The sequence below is a fragment of the Manis pentadactyla genome, chromosome 4, assembly GCF_030020395.1.
Source record: "Manis pentadactyla isolate mManPen7 chromosome 4, mManPen7.hap1, whole genome shotgun sequence".
In the NCBI taxonomy this organism is placed as follows: Eukaryota; Metazoa; Chordata; class Mammalia; order Pholidota; family Manidae; genus Manis; species Manis pentadactyla.
The window spans coordinates 183,010,850-183,028,532 of NC_080022.1; the positions used below are offsets into that span (position 1 = coordinate 183,010,850).

General features: G+C 49.8%; 1 protein-coding gene across 2 annotated transcripts in view; it reads right to left on the bottom strand.

Moving 5' to 3' along the window:
* Positions 1-17,683, bottom strand: part of SDK2 (sidekick cell adhesion molecule 2) — a 244,260-nt gene that overhangs the window by 49,536 nt on the left and 177,041 nt on the right. For both annotated transcript variants that reach the window (XM_036900084.2, XM_036900083.2), the window contains exons 14-22: positions 17,308-17,444; positions 16,541-16,688; positions 12,813-12,953; positions 10,859-11,040; positions 10,213-10,328; positions 2,498-2,693; positions 2,200-2,298; positions 1,598-1,789; positions 295-416 (exon numbers count right to left, since the gene is read on the bottom strand). In XM_036900084.2, coding sequence (XP_036755979.2) covers positions 295-416; positions 1,598-1,789; positions 2,200-2,298; positions 2,498-2,693; positions 10,213-10,328; positions 10,859-11,040; positions 12,813-12,953; positions 16,541-16,688; positions 17,308-17,444 — 1,333 coding nt within the window. The remainder of the gene's footprint in view (positions 1-294; positions 417-1,597; positions 1,790-2,199; positions 2,299-2,497; positions 2,694-10,212; positions 10,329-10,858; positions 11,041-12,812; positions 12,954-16,540; positions 16,689-17,307; positions 17,445-17,683) is intronic.

The following is a 17,683-nucleotide window of genomic DNA, read 5'->3' on the forward strand; positions in this document are numbered from 1 at the left end:
GGGACACAGGCCCCCTGCTGCCGCCAAAGCTGAGGACATGGTTTAAAGGGCTGCAGGTGGCAGCTGGTAATTTTTCTGGGCCAGACAGTACCGCCTGGCTCAAGGTTATTGGCGTGTGTGTGTGTACAGGTACACACATGAAGTGGAGGTGGAGACAGTCTTGGGAACTGTGGGCATTCTGGATTTGACCATCTGAAGTTGCATGTGAAAATTCATACAGGCATAAATACACATGAGATCTGTTCTCAAGAGCAGGCTGCCTGGGCGTGAGGATTCCCCTCCGGCAGGCTTCACCTGGGCCTCCACCAGCCAGCGGGAGATGGAGGTTTTCCCATCATAGCCTGGCCTGAACTGCAAGGTCACGGAGCGGGGGCCGATGTTGGAAATGCCCAGATTGGTAGGGGCCCCTGGGAGTTCTGGAAAAAGAAAACGGGAATGAGGTCAGGTGAGGAGATCCTTCCACACTGAAGGGGACCCTCTGGGCACAGAGAGGCCTGGGGGGAGCAGGCCCCACCCTGCCAACACAGTCTGCCTTCCTGCACCTGGGGTTCACCGTGTTCAGACCAGGAGCCTGAGACTGGCTTGGGAGCTTCGAGAACCCCCCAGGGCCTCCAGGACGCTCCCAGGGCCAGGGAAGGGGCTGATCCTCCTCTCCACCCACCCACGCACAGCCCAGCACAGCCCTCCCAAGCCCAATAATGCTGAGAGAGACGAGGAGGGGTGGAGGCAGGGGGCAGCCCATTTTCTAAGTAGGAACCTTGGGGTTCAGGATGAACAGAAAGAGCACAGATCCCAGAGTCAGACTGTCTGAGCTGGAATGCAGATCCATTGCATCCATGCTGTGTGTCTTAGGGCTAGTTAACGAACCTTTCTGTACTACTCAGTAAAATGGAGGTGATAATAATATCACCTACCTCAGGGTGGTTGTGAGGTTTAAATGAATTGATGCATACACTTAGCTTGGGCCTGGGGACCACTGCATAAATACTTGTCAGTGTCACTGTTACTAGCATCTGGGCTCGAGTGAAGCTCGGGTATCTCAGCCATCTCAGCGGACAGTTCACAGAAGCATGGACTTACAGACCCTGCCAGGACCATGTGGCTATCTAGTCTGTCTTCCCACAGATGGGGAAACTGAGGCACAGAGGGGCCACTTGACTTGCTCAAGGTTGCAGAGCTTGGCAGAAGCAGTGGACCTGGGCTTGCTCTTTACATCCGGGTTGAGATTATTCCAGCCCTGCTCTAACCCTTCCCAAACAACGCTTCCCAACCAGCGCTTCCACTGGTTGGAATCCCCGCTGGGCCTTCTGGATGACGCTGACGGGTCTTCCTGAATCACAGACACCACTGCTTGAGAAGGGGACAAGGGAGGCAGTGGGACAAGTGAGACAAGGGTGGGATCCTCTGGGGCCTGGGCTTTTCCCAGAGCCACGGTGGGGAGCGGCAGGGAGCCCACAGCCTCCGTCCAGAGACCTGGCGTCATGAGAACGGAGCCTGCGCAGGGGGCCATGGAGCCCACGAGGGAAGAAGGCCAGTACTCCTGAAGACAGGAGAACAACGGGAGGCCGGGCGTCCTGCCCTGAGAGTGGGCACCTACCTGGAGGCACCCCTGAGGAGATGGTGGAGGCAGACACCTGGCCCTGGCCCTTGGCGGTCATGGCGGCCACCTCGATGGTGTAGGTGGTGAGTGCGGTGAGGCCTGTGACGCGGTACTCCAGGGTCACGTTGGGTAGGTAGTGGGTCACCCGGGTGTTGGTTCGGTTATATTCCTCCCAGGAGATCCGGTACCCTGGGGAGAGACGCCGGTTGTGGCAGGACCTTGGCTGTGACCATAGCTGGCCTTGGCCCTTCTGCTCCCTACTTCTTTGCTAGGCTGGCAGGGAGATACTCGGGAGCAATGGGGCTGAGGTAGGTGGGCACATCACCCCAGGCTCCGGCCATAGCCTCAGTGGGATGTCCCCGTGGGTGGGGACTGGAGGAGGGCCAGTCACTGCGACGGCCACTGGAGGCTGCGGCTGAAGATCCGGGATATGTTACAGAGCGGAGGGGCTGAGAGCCCCTGTTCTCTGAGTCCTTCCCGAAGAAGAGTGGTCGGCTGGGAGGCTTTGGATGAACACTAGGTCGAAAGCAGGGGGATGGACTAGATGACCTTTTGTGGCCCCGTCTCACTCCCAGGTTGAGTAACAGGGTGGTGCCTACCTGTGAGGATGCCATTCTTCTCTCCTGGCTCTTGCCAGCTGACTTTCAGCGAGGTGTCCAGGATTTCACTGAAGCTCAGGTGTCCCACAGGCCCAGGCACTGTACCCCAAAGGGCCCCCACCCCACCCAATGCCAGTTAGAACCAGAGAGAGACCACTGTCTGCAAGAGCCTGTGGTGCTCCCGGGGTGCCCCAGGGTGGGGGACAGGACCAGGACCGCCCTGTGCCCGGAGCGCTGCCTGGCCCTGGGGTGGGTGGGGGTGGTCGGGGCAGAGAGAACAGGGCTGGGCGGTGCCTACCGTCCTCGTGGGTGCGCACCAGCTGGGGCGTGCTGCGGGGCCCGTCTCCAGGGGTGGTGAAGCACAGCACGGAGGTGAAGTACTCCGTGAACTTCTTCAGGCCCGACACAAAGCCCACGTGGATGCTGTCTTGAAAGTTGGGCCGGGCAGTCACCATGGTAACCTCCTCTTCCTGCTCCGGCTCCCAGGCGATCAGCTGGGGAGAGGCCAGCGATTCAGGCAGAGCAGCAAGAATGTTCCAGAAGAGGCCGAGAGCACCTTCACAGTCTGGGCCAGTGAGCAGAGCGAGTGCAGGGGCCCAGATCCCTAGGCTCCCGGGGAAGGGAAGGCCGTGCAGAAGACCCACAGGCCGCCGGAGGCCCTGTCCTTCTGGGAGTTCACTCTGGGGGGGCTCTTCTGCTCACCGGGCGGCTTATGCTCAGTGGGGCACCAGGCTGGGTGCTTTCTGTGTCATTTCTCACTCGATTCCCACAGAGACCCCACAGGGAGGCATTTTACCAAGATCAGCTATAGAGTTTGCAGGACCAGTGCAAAGGAAAACGGAGGACCCACTTGTTAAAAAATGACCGAGAATTGCATGATGACAGCTGCAGAGCATTTAACTGAACACAGGGTCCCTCTGAGCGAGGAGCCCTGAGTGAATGTGCAGGTTGAGCAGGAAACGGAGGAAACGGAGGTTCAGAGATGTTAAGTGCCTAACACCATGTCACACAGCCAGCAGGGATGTGGGGGGCTCTGAGCCTAACACCGGCGCTCCTACACCTCTCTCCACCTGGGCTGGGGCAGCTTCTAGAACATCAGTGTGTGGGTGATTCTTACTCTTTCGAATTTGTTCCAAGTTGGGATTTCAATCTTAAACATCACCCAGAGGTGGAATGCCAGCAAGAAAACCTCATCTGGAAATTCGGTGCTGCCTATTATCCCATCTACCCCCTGCCCCCCTGTCCCCTCAAATGCATCTGCTTCCTGCCCCCCTTCCTTCTCCTCTTGCCTCATGATCCCTCTCACCCCACTCTCCTGTTTTCTGGGTGCTTCATCAGTCTCCAACAATGACAGCTGGTCTCAGAGATTTCCTAATTTATTTGAAGTTGATTAAATAGCAATTAATGGTGAAAAGCAACACTTGACGAGGTTTAATAAGCATGGGTATTTATAGACAGAAAACAATAGCACGATGATGTCCCCTGATTAACTCGCCCCCACAACAATGTTTCATCTTCCCCTTTTCATGGCGGTGTATTTATAAAGGATGTTTTGAAATTTAATTGGTATTGTGAAGATAGCCTATAGCAAATTAATTAGACACTAATTAGACCCTAAAAATACTAATCAGAAATACTAAGTGGCATTTAATAAGTATGTTAAATATCCTCCTTATTTTGGTTATCTTGTTTCTTAGCAATTAAATTGCCGAACTTCCTTGGAGTAGATTAAGAAACAAGTTTAATGTTTTAATTTAATTTAATTAATGTAAATTTGAATTAATTATGCCATTAGAATTAATTGTGTGGTGTGTTTCCCTGCAAGTGCAAAATCTGGGTAAATATTGTTTTATTGGGTTTAGGCCAATTACATGACCATTTTTTAAAAGATAAAGGACAAGAAATGTGTATAGTTACCTTACAACAGTATCACCAGGGACCGTCTTTCAAACTGACCCAGAAAGAAGCGCCCAGCACAATGACAGCATGGTTTTGTGGTGTCACAATGACTCGGTTATCCTAAAGTTCTAGGCCTGAAGCGCAAGATGACGGCTGCTTCCAAGTATTTCCTCTGGGATGTGAGCCACTTGTGCTTCTCCACCCACATCTGAAGAGGAGGAGGCTTAAGGTAAAGCGGCCTCTCCCTCGGGGCTGAGTTGACAATAGAATGGCCTCTGCACCTTCTCTTCCCCAAGGGAGCCGGGCTCCCGGCAGCCAAGGGAAGGACTCTGCACCCACGTAAACACTCGACAGGCTTCAGTCTGATGAACTCTTCCCAGGTACCTGGCGCTGGGGAAGGCCCATCACCAACCCATCCCAGTTCCTCGCCACAGGGAAGACTAGGTGGGGACCCCTGTCCTGCGCTGCCACACTGAGGGTCAGGAGGGTGAAGGGCTGGTCAGCGCCCGTGGCCTGCCAGGAGCTGGCTTCAGATCTGTGGACCCAAGATCCTGGGTGAAGCCTCCTGCCTTCCTTCCGGGGTACGCACAGCTGCTGGATGAGTGTTAGGGTTTCTCTTTGCTGTCTCCATATCTGCTCTGGTTAATCAGGATCAATGCTGATGGACTCTATTAGGTTCTTGGTCTTGGCACCTGGTGTGCATGTGTGCGTGCGTGCATGCGTGTGTGTGTGATGGGGAGCAGGGAGCAGAATGTAACAGCCAAAGTGGAAAGGAAGGGGGCGGAGCCCAGCTGTCACACTCTGCGCATCAGGCTATTACAGGGGACAGTAAGGGCTACCCCGCTGGTTGTAGGGAAGAGGGATAAAGTGGTGTGCCTCCTGTTTCTGGTGGAGGCCGCACGTTACTGGTTAAGAGTGGAGGATGCTGTATATGGCCTGCTAGCTGCTGGAGTTAAAAAATTCTCTCTTTCCCTCTCCCTTTCTCTGTCTATATTTTTACATGCACATAGATTCACATAAAACATCCCGGAAGGCTATGTAAGAAATTAACACCAGTGGTTGCCTGGAGCAGGGAGTGGTGGGGTTGGGAGGGATAGAACCAGGCAGGTGAGGAACTGGATGGGGTAGAAGATTCTGCTACACGTTTACGTTTTCACATCTGTTGGCTTTTGAATCATGTAAATATATTTCCTGACTAAAAAATTAAATAAAGAAATTAAAAATAATAACGAGAGGATTTGACCATAGTAGCAAACTCATATACACATTTACTCTTTGGCCCAGAATCTCATTTCTAAGAATCTATTCCAAAATTAAATGTGAAAACATAAGATGTATGGACAAAGCTGTTCCGTGCAGAAATGTGTGTCACAGTAAAAGACTGGAATCGGCTGAAATGAGCCATCACTAGGGATTTGGTTTGACTAACCTCTGGGAGATCCACATGATGGAGTGTAACACAGATGCCAGACAAGGAACTAGAAGATTTCTGCGTATCTCTATGTACTCTTCTGGAGTAAGCTCCAGGATACAATGAAAGAGCAAGACAGAGAAGGTGGGTGGAGCTTGCTGTCATTTATCTAAGGAGAGGATACACATTTATGCATGTATGTATTTATGTTAAAAGAAATGGGAGGAAAACTGACCAAGAGACAAAAAGAAATAAACCTGTGGGGAAAGGAGAGGACCAGAATTTAGGCTAAGTTTCTCTAAATTTACTTTGCTCTGTAGATTTAACTTTGGGGCCATATAAAAGTGCTACATAATTATAGAACAAAATTAAATTTAAAAAATCAATCCTTAAAAATTGAAACCAAAACAAAACCAATGACCTGAACAGTGTATTGAGCTGTAGCGAAATTACAAGAGAAATTACTTCGAAAGACTAGGGCACAGTACAGCGAAGTACACCCCTAGTGGGATTCACCCTGAGAACAGAAAGTACTGTAGATCATCTGAAACTACTTCCAGTAATCACAGTGTTGATATTGCTGTTCTGCAACTGTTGTGAGTGGTTGTGGGACAAAGTAGGGATCTAAATATGTTTCAGGAAGTGGAATTTCAGAATGGAGAAAAGAGAGACAAAAGGCCAATGAGATTATTAAAAATCCTATTATCCTGAGATTGAATTCGGAGTATCAGTAGATGTTTTATCTTTAAAAAAACAAAAAAATATTTCCATGTTGTTCATTAATAGGGCCTAGACACAACAACCAGTGTTAGAAGCAGGAGCACCCCTGGGGCCCAGATTCTGGTATCTAACTACCATTTCCTACTGAAAGGAGCCAGGGCTCTGGGAACACATGGTTAGCCCCAGGCGCAGTGCAGGAAATGGAGACAGTTTGCAGTAGCTCATCACAATAGATAGCAGGGAAGCTATCAAAGACTCCTGGGGCTATGTCAAAAGGATTCACCAGTGTGAAGAGGCCAGTGAAGGGTCAATTTGGCAGCAATAAGAATCATAATGGCAGTGGACTGAAACATATCAGATGTTAAAAAAGCCTAAGTACATAATGATAATACCAAAACAAAACAAAACAAAAAGATGAGCTCCCTGCTCTTCCAAACTCATCTGTCACCTTAGAAAATGCTAAGGAACCAAGTCATTATCCTGAAAATTGGTAAAGTAGTGGAAAACAATGCTTTTCCTAGATGTACTCTACCTTCAGATCACCAAAACATTGGTAAGGGTAAAATTCTTTTTCTTGAGGAAAGTATTTCAGCTAATAAATCAAGAAGTTATAATATTTAACTATTCCCATTTTGCGCCCTGTACTGAATTAACAGATCACATGAGGACAGGCAGTGGTCACCACAGCAACGTAAGAGAGACAGCCAGACTTTATGCCTGCTGATGGAAATACCCAAGCCCATCTAGGAAGTAATATTTTAAAGGAAAAAAAGAAAAATCAAACCTGAATCTAATCAAAACCTCTACTTCTAAGTTCCAATTTACTGCAAATATAGTATTCAGAGGAATGAATTAAATGATCCCACAGGGATGTAATCAGCAAAATCCAGGATGTGGAAAATCCTATAGGACAAATGCCTTGGTTCCTTTAGTGAATAAATTATAAGAAAAAGAGAGAGAGAAAGGAGGGAGAGAATCTATAGATGAACCGAGGCCTAAAAAACCTCAACCAACTGCAGTTATGTGGACCTCATTTGGCTCCTGAAGCAAATTAACCAACTAGTAAAAGAAATAATGCAGCAACTAGGGAAATATAAACCCTGATTAGACATCTAATGATATTAAGGGACTCTTGATATTTTAAGGCATGATAATGATGAGGTGGTTGTGTGGCCATGTTTTGAATAGAGACCTTATCTATAATATTTCTTTGCAGAAATATTTATGGATGAAATGATATAGTGCTTGGAATTTGCTTACAAATATTCCAGGGGAGAGGCAGAAGGTTGGAGAGTAGATGCTTGGCCATGAGCCAGTAATTGTTGGAAGCCGGGGCACATTCTGGTCTAAAATCACTATAATCTTTTACTTTTGTAGATGTTTGAAAATTGTCGCAATTAAAAGAGGAAAAAGAAGCCCATTCTCATTGGAGGTTCAAGGGACAGACGCTGTTTTTTCTCTCTGTGATACAGAAGGCCAAGGAAGCCAAAAACAAAATCCCTGTGTATCCATTTGTACGTAGGAAAAATCCAGTTAGAGTTAATATTTTACAATTAGATCAAGTGACAGGTTTTCTTTTAATGCAGGAAGAGGTGTAGGCTCTGTAGTTTGAATCTGAGCTTTGCAGTTACTGCCTGCCTTTAAATGTTACTTGCCTCTCAGGCCTCAGTTTCTTCCTCTGTCAAATGGAGTGATGTAGTAAGACTTACTTGCTAAGGCTCCTGCACAGCTCACGCAAGAGAAGCACGTGAGCAAAGCCCTAGCGTCCTGCCGGTTGGGCCGAAGGGCCCTCCAAGTGTAAGTGCTTCTCCCTCCTCCACCAGCTCCTGTGCTCAAATTACCTGGGCAACTCATCCCACTGACTTTTAGGGAGCAGCTACAGCGTGCTGGTGTGGACCCGGAAATCAGGTGGGCTTCTGCAGCCTTCTCTTGCTCTCTCTGGGTCGTTGCCCTGATTGTCCTGGCCACTTGGCTGCCCTTCTTGGTCCTCCAGGAGCCATTCAACCCTAGAAGTATGCAGCCTGGCCTTCCCATACACGGCAGGAAATAGATTGGGCTGCATGCAGCTAACGGTTCCAGGCGCAGCTCCTCTGCTCCTCAGCGCCACGTGGGCCTCCCCTGCCTCCCCCAGGGTCCCAATTAGGAGACTTTTCCAGCCAGCCAGCACTGCCGGCATTCAGCCACCGCACCCTGCCCAGGACAGCCCTGCTCAGCTTTGGTGCCCTGCTTTCCTGGGAGGGGGAGGGCTGTGGCTCGGATGTATCTGGCTTAGGATACCCACCCCCCCACCTTGGTTTACAACACCGGCAGAAAATTCTCTTTGCAATTCAATCTTGGCCTCTTCCTGCCCAGCCACCCCCAATTTGCAGTAATAACATCTAAAGCTGCTAGTCCTTGTAATAATCCTGGTTGTGGTGCACATGACATATGGCACAGGGGTGGGAACCTTCCAGAAGTGCTAGCGGTCACCATGAAGTCGCCAGATCCCTGTGCTCAAAGCCACCACCTATGGTTCTCTCCCTTGCACAACTGGCCTCCTGGCCACATGCCCCCCCAAATGCACTGCCTCGCCAACCACATCTGGAGGGAGCTGACCGACCGACCGCATCCTCCCACCTTCCCCAAGCTGCCGGGGCAGAGCTGTAAAATGTGGTGTGGACCACATACTGTGGGCTCTTTCTACCTTCAGGTCCCTTAGGGGAGGTTGGCACGGTGTTCCTTGTGGGGTAAAGGAGAGCCCCAGGAGTGAGATTCAAAGTCTGGGTTCTAGGAGGGGATGGTAGAGAAGTCCTGACTTACAGCAGCTCAGTTATAGCAAATTGGCTACCACCACCACTGCTATTACCACTGCTATTATTATATTTGTTTTGGGCTGAATTGTCTCCCCCCACCCCCAGTTTACATGTAGAAGCCCTAAACCCCAGGACCTCACAGTAGGACTGTATATTTGGAGATAGTCTTTAAAGAGGCAATTAAGGTAAAATGAGGTGATTAGGGTGGGCCCTGATCTTTATAAGAAGGTCACTGGTGTTCTTATAAGAAGGGGAGACCTGGACTCAGACACTCGCAGGAGGCCCATGTGAGGTCACAGGGAGCTGGTGCCGTTTGCAAGCCAAGGAGTGAGGCCCCAGGAGAAACCAGCGCTGCTGACCCCTCGACCTCAGACTTGCAGCCCCCGGGACCGTGAGGTGAGGCCGTTCTGCTGAGGTCGCGCCGACCGTGCGCTTTGTTCGGGTGGCCCAAGCAAGCTAGTGCATTTCTACTATAGCTACTGCTGCCATCACTTTCGGGGTGCTCGTTAGTATTTTATGAGTGTTTGCCATGGTGCCAAATTAGAAATATGACCTCCATCTCCACGCAGCCCCAAGGAAGAGGCATTATTATAGTCTTCACTTGCAAATGAGGAAACAGAGTCACTTGGGTTCCCTAGCAGCTAGCACAGCACCTTCAATGGATGGTTATTGAAGGATCAAGGCTCAGACAGATGCAGAACTTGTCCAGAGCACCAGCAGGAGCTGGAGCCAGGACTTCAGCCCGAGTCTGTCAGAGTCCTGGTGCCACGCCCTTAACTACATGCTGTGGGGTCAAGTGCAGCCCAAGGACACGTGTCCCAGTGGGATGCCCATTATAGCCCCCACTTGGCAGTAAGAAGTGGGTTCTGAATTTTTCTAACGGGCCATGTCTATGTCCCAGTGTTTCTGAGCCTGAAACAAACCCGGTTTTGTTTATAACGAAGTCTCACGGAAAATGGTCTCCTGCACAGGTTACAGATTGGGCAGTGTCGGTAGCCCGTACGTGGCCTTGGAGAGAGCCGGTGTGCCCTTGGCCTTGATCAAGTGTCCTCCACTTGGCTTGACCCAGTGATTTTAGAAGCAGAGGGGGTGTCCCTCCCACCCCCTTTCCCCTTCCCCACACCCCTGAGCCTACAGTCTCCCTCAGAGATTCTCCAGGCTTCTCCTGGGGCGAGGAGAGGCCTCCGGTACCTTGTAGCCCTGGTTGATGCCGTTGATGAACTGGGGGCTGGGGGCGTTCCAGGTGAAGCGGATGGTCGTGGAGTTGGTGGCTTCTGCATGCACGTTGCCTGGAGGGACTGTGGGGACTAGAGGAGAGCAGAGAGGTGGGGCAGGGTGAGTAGAGAGGGCAGTTAGTCTGTGTTGCCCAGCTAAGTAGGGAAAACACAGGCATGGGGTCTGCAGTCTCTGCTTTGCACACCCTCTCCCCTTGTGACATAGACCTTAAGACGTCCTCTTTCCTTAGACTGGTTCGGGTTTAATGCAACTTCCCTGGCAACTTCATAGCGTGCCAATAAACAACGGATAGATATGAAAGAGCCTAGGGGCAGTTTCCAGGTGCAACACCAAATATAAGTTGTTTCATATCCACTTAATACGGAACTTCACAGAAGGTCCCTGTGGCCCTGATGCCTCTGCCTGTCACTAGGTCAACCCCTTCCCTGTCTCCTTGGTCCTCCTGTTCACGGGGTAGCTGAGAACAGTGAGCAACAGCTTGGGATGGGATAAAGTAGGTGGCAGGTTGAGGCAGTCAGGACTGGACAGGAACAGGACCCGCTGGGCACGGACCTGGGAGAGAGGAAGCACCCATTCCCCCATGGTCACAGTCCCCACCCACCTCCCTGCAGGGTCCACTCGGTGACTTTGCCACTGTAGACACCCAGCCCGGCGCTGTTGTAGGCGGCCACCTCGATCTCATAGTTGGTCCAGATGATGAGGTCCTCCAGCAGCAGGTTGTTGACGTCAGCATCTGTGATGTTCTTAAACTGGTACCCAACCGGCAGCCCAGCCAGGCAGTACCTGAGGGGAGAAAGCCAGAAAGCTGTCTGTCTGTGATGCTGGAAAGGCCCCTGTATCTGTGCTGCCCATAGGGTAGCCGCTAGTGTGGGTGACTGTTGAGCCCTTGAAATGTGGTTAATGCAACTGAGGAACTACGTTTGTAGTTTTATTATTTTTAACTAATTTAAATAGCTGCAGGTAGTCACCTTAGCAGAGAGCATGGGTCTAGGGCATGTGCCTGGACTATTCTTTTCTATAGGGGAGGAGGACATTGGCGGGACAGCTAACCAGGGACACTGAGTGTTCCTGGAAGATCTCACTGGTCTCAGCTTTGAGGGGTCATTGATGGGAGAGCCATCTCCAAAGGTTGGGCTCAGTTTCTTTCTCCCTATAGGACAGTAGCCCCCTCTTTTGACGGTCACTCACTTAGGTGGAGAGGAAAACCTGAGGCTACCTACTTCACCCATTTCTACCTTCTGCTGGAAGAAAGAAGTGGGATATGTACGGGCAAATTTTGGAGCATGGAGAGCTCAGCGAAGACCCACATGCATGTATACCTCTGATTTGTGGGAAAACAGAAGCCCCAACATTATGATTAGCACACATATTGTAGGAGGATCACGGGGAAGGCAACATAGCACAGAGAAGATGAGTAGTGACTCTATAGCATCTTCCTATGCTAATGGACAGTGACTGCAACGGGGTGTGGGGTGGGACTTGATAATAGGGGTGAATGTTGAAACCACAATGCTGTTCATGTGAAGCCTTCATAAGATTGTATATCAATGATACCTCAATAAGAAAAAAGTAAAAGCCCCAAATTATTTGGATGGATTACATACCCGACAGCCATGGTTCTCAAAGCCTTAGCATGTGTCAGAAACACCTGGGGGCTCGTTAAAACACAGATTGCCGGGCCCACCCCAAAGTTTTCCATTCAGTGGGTCTGAAGTAGGAACTAAAGATTTGCGTTTCTAACAAGTTCTCAAAGTACAGCTGCTGCTGGTCCAGGGACCACACTTTTGAGAACTGCTGCCCTTTAGAATTCACCAAAAACCCACAATACGATTAACTGGTAATAGAGCAGCCAAATCAACTTCTTCCAAATTTTGGGGATTCCAATGCTGTGAGACTGTCTACACTCAGGGGAGAGACACGTGAGGTGGCCTAGCATTCTGCAGCCAGCCAGAATTCAGAATATCGATGAGAATTTGTAGTATCTCCAAAGAAGGTGCTCATTTTAATTCATGGACATCCAATTTTAGTAACCCTTAAAAACCGTCTTTCAGGTTACCAGTAAGATACCCTCAGTTAAATGTAAACAACGATCTATGTAACTGGGCTTTGTTTTGCAGTAAGGACCGAAGAACTTCTGCCTTTTGACCAGTTCTTGGTCCTGTAGTCAGTCGACTCAGGGTCCGACGTGAGGGATATCTGGCCTGAGATGGGATATTCTTAGTTCCCCAGGTGGTTGGTCCCTTGGATGGTCACCTGTCTCCCTGTAGCCCTATTCCTGTGTGGCCCTAGCATCTGGCAGGCTTGCCCATCCACATGGCCAATAGGAGATTCTACTGCCAACTGTTCCTATTGATTTCCAAGGCTGGCTCTGCTGGGAGGTCCTCTGGATGTCTAACCTAGATCCCACCTGACGCAGAGGAGGCGTTTATGGTAGCCTTGCCTCGTTAGGTGGAGAAGGATCTGCCATGACTTTGTTTTCCAACCCACTCCCGACCCTCCCCCGTCTCCTTCCCTTGGCCCGGGCTGCCCCTCCTGCCCCAGGGACGGACGCCTACCTGATGACATAGCCCTTGAGGAGCCCATTCTGGTGGCTCTCAGGAGGCGGCTGCCACTGGATCATGATGGACTGGTTGGTCCGGCCGCTGGCGATGACGTTCTGCGGAGGGGCTGTGGGGGGCTCCTCGGGGAGGGAGACCCTGGATGGGGAGACACCGAGAGTGGGTGGGCCTTTCCCCTCTTAGCCTTGAGGGCAAATAAGGTAATTCAATAAGATATGAGGAAGCTGACGCCTGCCCTGCTCTGTCCTTGGGTGACTCCGCACAATGGCTGTGTGCTTTTGAGCAAGTCACTGAACTTCTCTGAGCTTATCTTTCTACCTGTAAAAGAAGGATAATAAAGTTCCATTTTACCTGCTTCATAAGACTTTTGAGGCCCCAGTGGCACAATGTACAGGAGTCTTTTGAAAACACTGTGAAGCACCAGGTGTGTGTATTTTCGGTGAGGGACGTGGGCCTCCGTGGCCCATTTGCGGAAGAAACTGCTGTTGGGGCTGGTGATGTCATGAGTACTGGGTGTTCTAGAAGCAGGAGTGTTAAGTCCTCACTCCCCAGCTGCCAGCTGGTGGTGTGCTCTCACTAGGCATCCTTTCCTGACCAGCTGAGCCCTAGGCTGGGGCGGGGAGAGCGTGGGGGGTGCCGGCCCGGGGTGTGGGTGAGAGACCAGCCCATCCACCCCGCGTCCTGATGCCGTGCGCTACCGCTCTTTCTCTGGCAGTGCCGGGGACATGGTGTTCTAGCTCAGGGTATTTTTCACATAACTGACATGCATCCACTAAGAGCAAAAGTTAATTATTTTTGATGGATGTCTCTCCCTTTTTCTTTATTTGTATGTTTTTTGCTTTCTGATGGATAGTTTTCCAAAAGGTAAAGCCTTTGTAAAGCCTGAAGTAGGGGTGCTTTAACCTTTTTCTGGATGACTCAGGGTATTAGTCTGAGGGTTCATTAGGAAGATGAATCAGTGTTACACAGGGAAGTGTGGTTTCCCTACGCCGTGGGGCCTTCTGCTGTTGGGATTTTGTAGCTGGGGAGGACTGGGGCTGTGTGCATTTTGTTCCCTGCACCAATCTGAGTGGTCCAAACATGGGCCTGGCACATAACAGGTGGTCAATACACAGTGAATGAATAAATTCTCCGGCAACTGTTCCCCATGACAGGCTGTTAGTTACCTGCCACTTCTCTCTAGCGTGTCACAGCCCCTGGGGCATCTCCTAGTGAAAGACAGAGAGACTCAGGCTTATCAGAACTGTGGCAAAGCCACAGTGATCTGCATAAATACTCAAGAGAGTCTTTTAAAGACCAAAGTGCCTCCTTAGCTCCCTTGTCAAATATTAGTTGACTGTGCATGTGAGGGTTTTTGTCTGGGCTCCTAATTTTGTTCCATTGGTCTATATAAAAAGTGTCTATTTTTATGCCAATATCACACTGTTTTGATGACTAAAGCTTTGTAATATAGTTTGAAATCAGGAGGCCTGATGCCTCTGGCTTTATTCTTCTTTCTCAGGATTGTTTTGGCTATTCCGGGTCTTCTGTGGCTCTACAAATTTTAAGACTGAGTTTTCTACTTTTGTGAAAAACGCCATGGGAATTTTGATAGGGACTGCACTGAATCTACAGACGGCTGTGGGTAATATGTACATTTTAACGATAGTAATTCTTCTCAATGGGGAAAGGACAGTCTCTTCAGTGAGTGTGCTGGGAAAACTGGACAGCCACACACAGAAGAATGAAACTGGACCCCTGTCTTACACCACTCACAAAAAGGAACTCAAAATGGATTAAAGACTTAAACATAGGACCTGAAAGTGTGAAACTATGATAAGAATACAGGGACAAAGGTCCTTGACATTGGTCTTGGCAGCAATTTCCTGGATATGGCATCAGAATCATAGGTGACAATAGCAAAAATAAATGAGTGGAATGATATCAGCTAAACAGCTTCTGTACCACCAAGAAACAACTAATGAAATGACAAGGTGACTTATGGGATGAGAAAAAAGATGCAAATCATACATCTGGTACAGGGTTAATACAAAAAATAAATAAGGAGTTCCTGCAATTCAATAACAAAAAGCAAACAACCCAGTTAAAAAAAATGGGCAGAGAAAGCAAATAGCCGTTTTTCCGAAGAAGACCTACAGATGCCCAGCGGGTACATGAAAAAGTGCTCAACGTCACCCATCATCAGGGAAATGCAAATCAAACCCACAATGAGATGCCACCTCCCACCTGTGAGAACGGCCATCACTGAAAGGCAAGAGATGATAAGTGTTGGTGAGGATGTGGAGAAAAGGGAACCCTGGTGCACTATCGGTGGGAATGGAAACTGGTGCAGTAACTACAGGAAACAGTATGGAGGTTCCTCAAGAAATTAAAAACAGAACTGCCCCCTGATCCAGCCATCTCACTTCTAGGAATGTATCCATCCAAATGAAAACAGGATCTCAAAGAGATGGCTGCACCCCGTGTTCACTGCAGCATCTAAGACAATAGCCAAGAGCTGGAGACAACCTAAGTGTCTGTCCACAGATGGGTGGATCCAGAAGATGTGTGTTTGTGTGTATTTACACAATGGGATATCATCCAGACAGGAGGAATAAGGAAATCCTGCCATTTGCGACAACATCTATAAATCTTGAGGGCATTATGCTAAATGAAGTAAATCTGACCGAGAAAGACAAATACTGTAGGATCTCACTTAATGTAGAATCTAAAAAAGCTGAACTCAGAGAAACGGAGAATAGAGTATTGGTTACCAAGGGTTGAGGAGGGAGAGAAATAGGGAGTTAATAGTCAAAGGGTACTGACTTCCAGTTATAAGATTAACCAGTTCTGGGGATCTAAAGCACAGCATGGTGATTATAGCTAATAATACTATATTATATACTTGAAAGTTGCTCAGAGAGTAGATATTAACTGTCCCCACCACAGAAGAGAAATGGTAATTACGTGATGGGATGGAGGAATTAGCCAGAGCTATGGTGGCAATCACACTGCAATGTAAGCATATCACTTCAATACGCTGTACATCTTAAACTTACACAATATGTCAATTAGACCTCAATAAAAAATCTGGAAAAAATGAAAATAAACACTAAAAAATGAGCAACTTTGGTGCATTGGAAAAACACAGCTTTGGTGCATGGGATTTGTGTCCCTGTCATTCTGACTTGCTTGATGACTTTTTTTCTCCCTGGAGGTGACTTGTTCTATAGGGTTGAGGTGGCTAGAATTGCCTCCTACATAAGTGGGTATTATGTATCATGTTTTAAAGTGGATACAAACCAGCTGTTTTTATTCAATTTTCATCATTTAAAAAAATGCTTTGCTGAAAGCCTCACAGGGCAACAGGGCTGTGTGTCATGCAAAGCATCCGGGAGGTCCGTGTGAATCCTATGTGCCTCGGGAACGTCACACCCATTTGATAAGATGGGAGCCCATGGGGATGCACAGCAGGACGAGGCAAGTCACTGAGCTTGCAGAGCTCACAGTCAGAGGGACAACTACATTTTCACCTGTACCAGGCAATGCTCACGACATTTTGTCTGAATGATCTCATTTCATCTGTGAGGCGGGGGTGAGTACGGCTTGCTGCATTCTATAGAATGCGCAGACCAGGAGCCAGCCAGGATTTGCCCAGCAGCTGGGCCCACTCCGCCATACTAGTTTTTGGTACCCCCTTGGGTGGAGTCACTGAGCCCCCCCTTAAGAGCACCTGCTCCCCTCACCTCTCTGTGTCCTTGCTGAACTGTCCTTTCCCCACGTCGTTGACTGCACAAAGACGGAACTGGTAGGAGCGGGCAGGAACCAAGCCCTTGACCACCACCGAGGTAGCCTCAGGGTCTACGCTGGCCAGGAGCACTGCCCAGGGGGCATCTGCGTGGAGGTGGAAGCAGAGGTGGGCATCTTGCAGGGGGTGGGAGCATGTTTCCCACCCCCCCAGCCTTGTTTGGGCTAGCAGAGGAGGGCCTCCCCCATCCCGGTCCAATCGAGCCGGTCCTGTCATTTTTCTTGGTCCCCTTAGCCCACATGGCCCAGGGGCTGGGGGGCCTTGGGGAGGAAGCAAGGGCTCATGGGAACTAAGATGCTTTTCTTACTATATTTTCTCCTTCAAATCAATGAGTTCCAGGCTAACTGTATTCAAAACACCGTTCAAATTAGGTCTGTAAATTTGAAGTTCACAGCTCGAGAATGTGGAGGACAAAAAGTAAAAGAAAAAGAACTGCCCCTCTCTCGGCGGCGTCTGGCGTGCAGGCTGCCCGCACCTCACGGACATCATCCCAGGCAGCTGTCGCAAGAACCCGAGGTGGCGGGTGCCACCGTTTAGTTTTACAGAGGAGGAAGGTGAGGCTTCCAGAGGGATTTTTGCTCAAAGGCACAGAACTGGGAACTGGGGGAGTGGGAACCTAGCCCCGGACTGACTCCCTGAGTCCGTGCTTCCAGCGGGCACCTCGGCCCCCCGGCTGCAGTGGAGGGCGGCGGGTGGGAAGCCTACTGTTCTCCGACATCTCCAGGATGTAGCGGATCAGGGGGCTGTTGCCGTCGAAGGGCTTGGCCCACGTCAGGTTGATGGCCCGCCTTTCCGTGGTGCTGAGAGTCGCCGCTGGGTGCTCAGGGGCATGAGGCAGTTGTCTGGAGGAGAGAGGCAGGGGACAGCCGTGAGGCCTAGGTCAGGTGAGTGGGCCCCCAGGACTCATACTAAGCTCCCGTGACACCCCATGCTCAGCCATCAAACAGCCTTCTGGCCGGCTGCCTGGAGGTTCAATCTACCTGGAGATTCTTCTTCTGGCTTTGGAGCCCACGTGCCCAAAGCCATACCCCCACTCCCCTGCTGCTGAGAGGTCACATGTGGCCGGGTGACCTGCCAGATT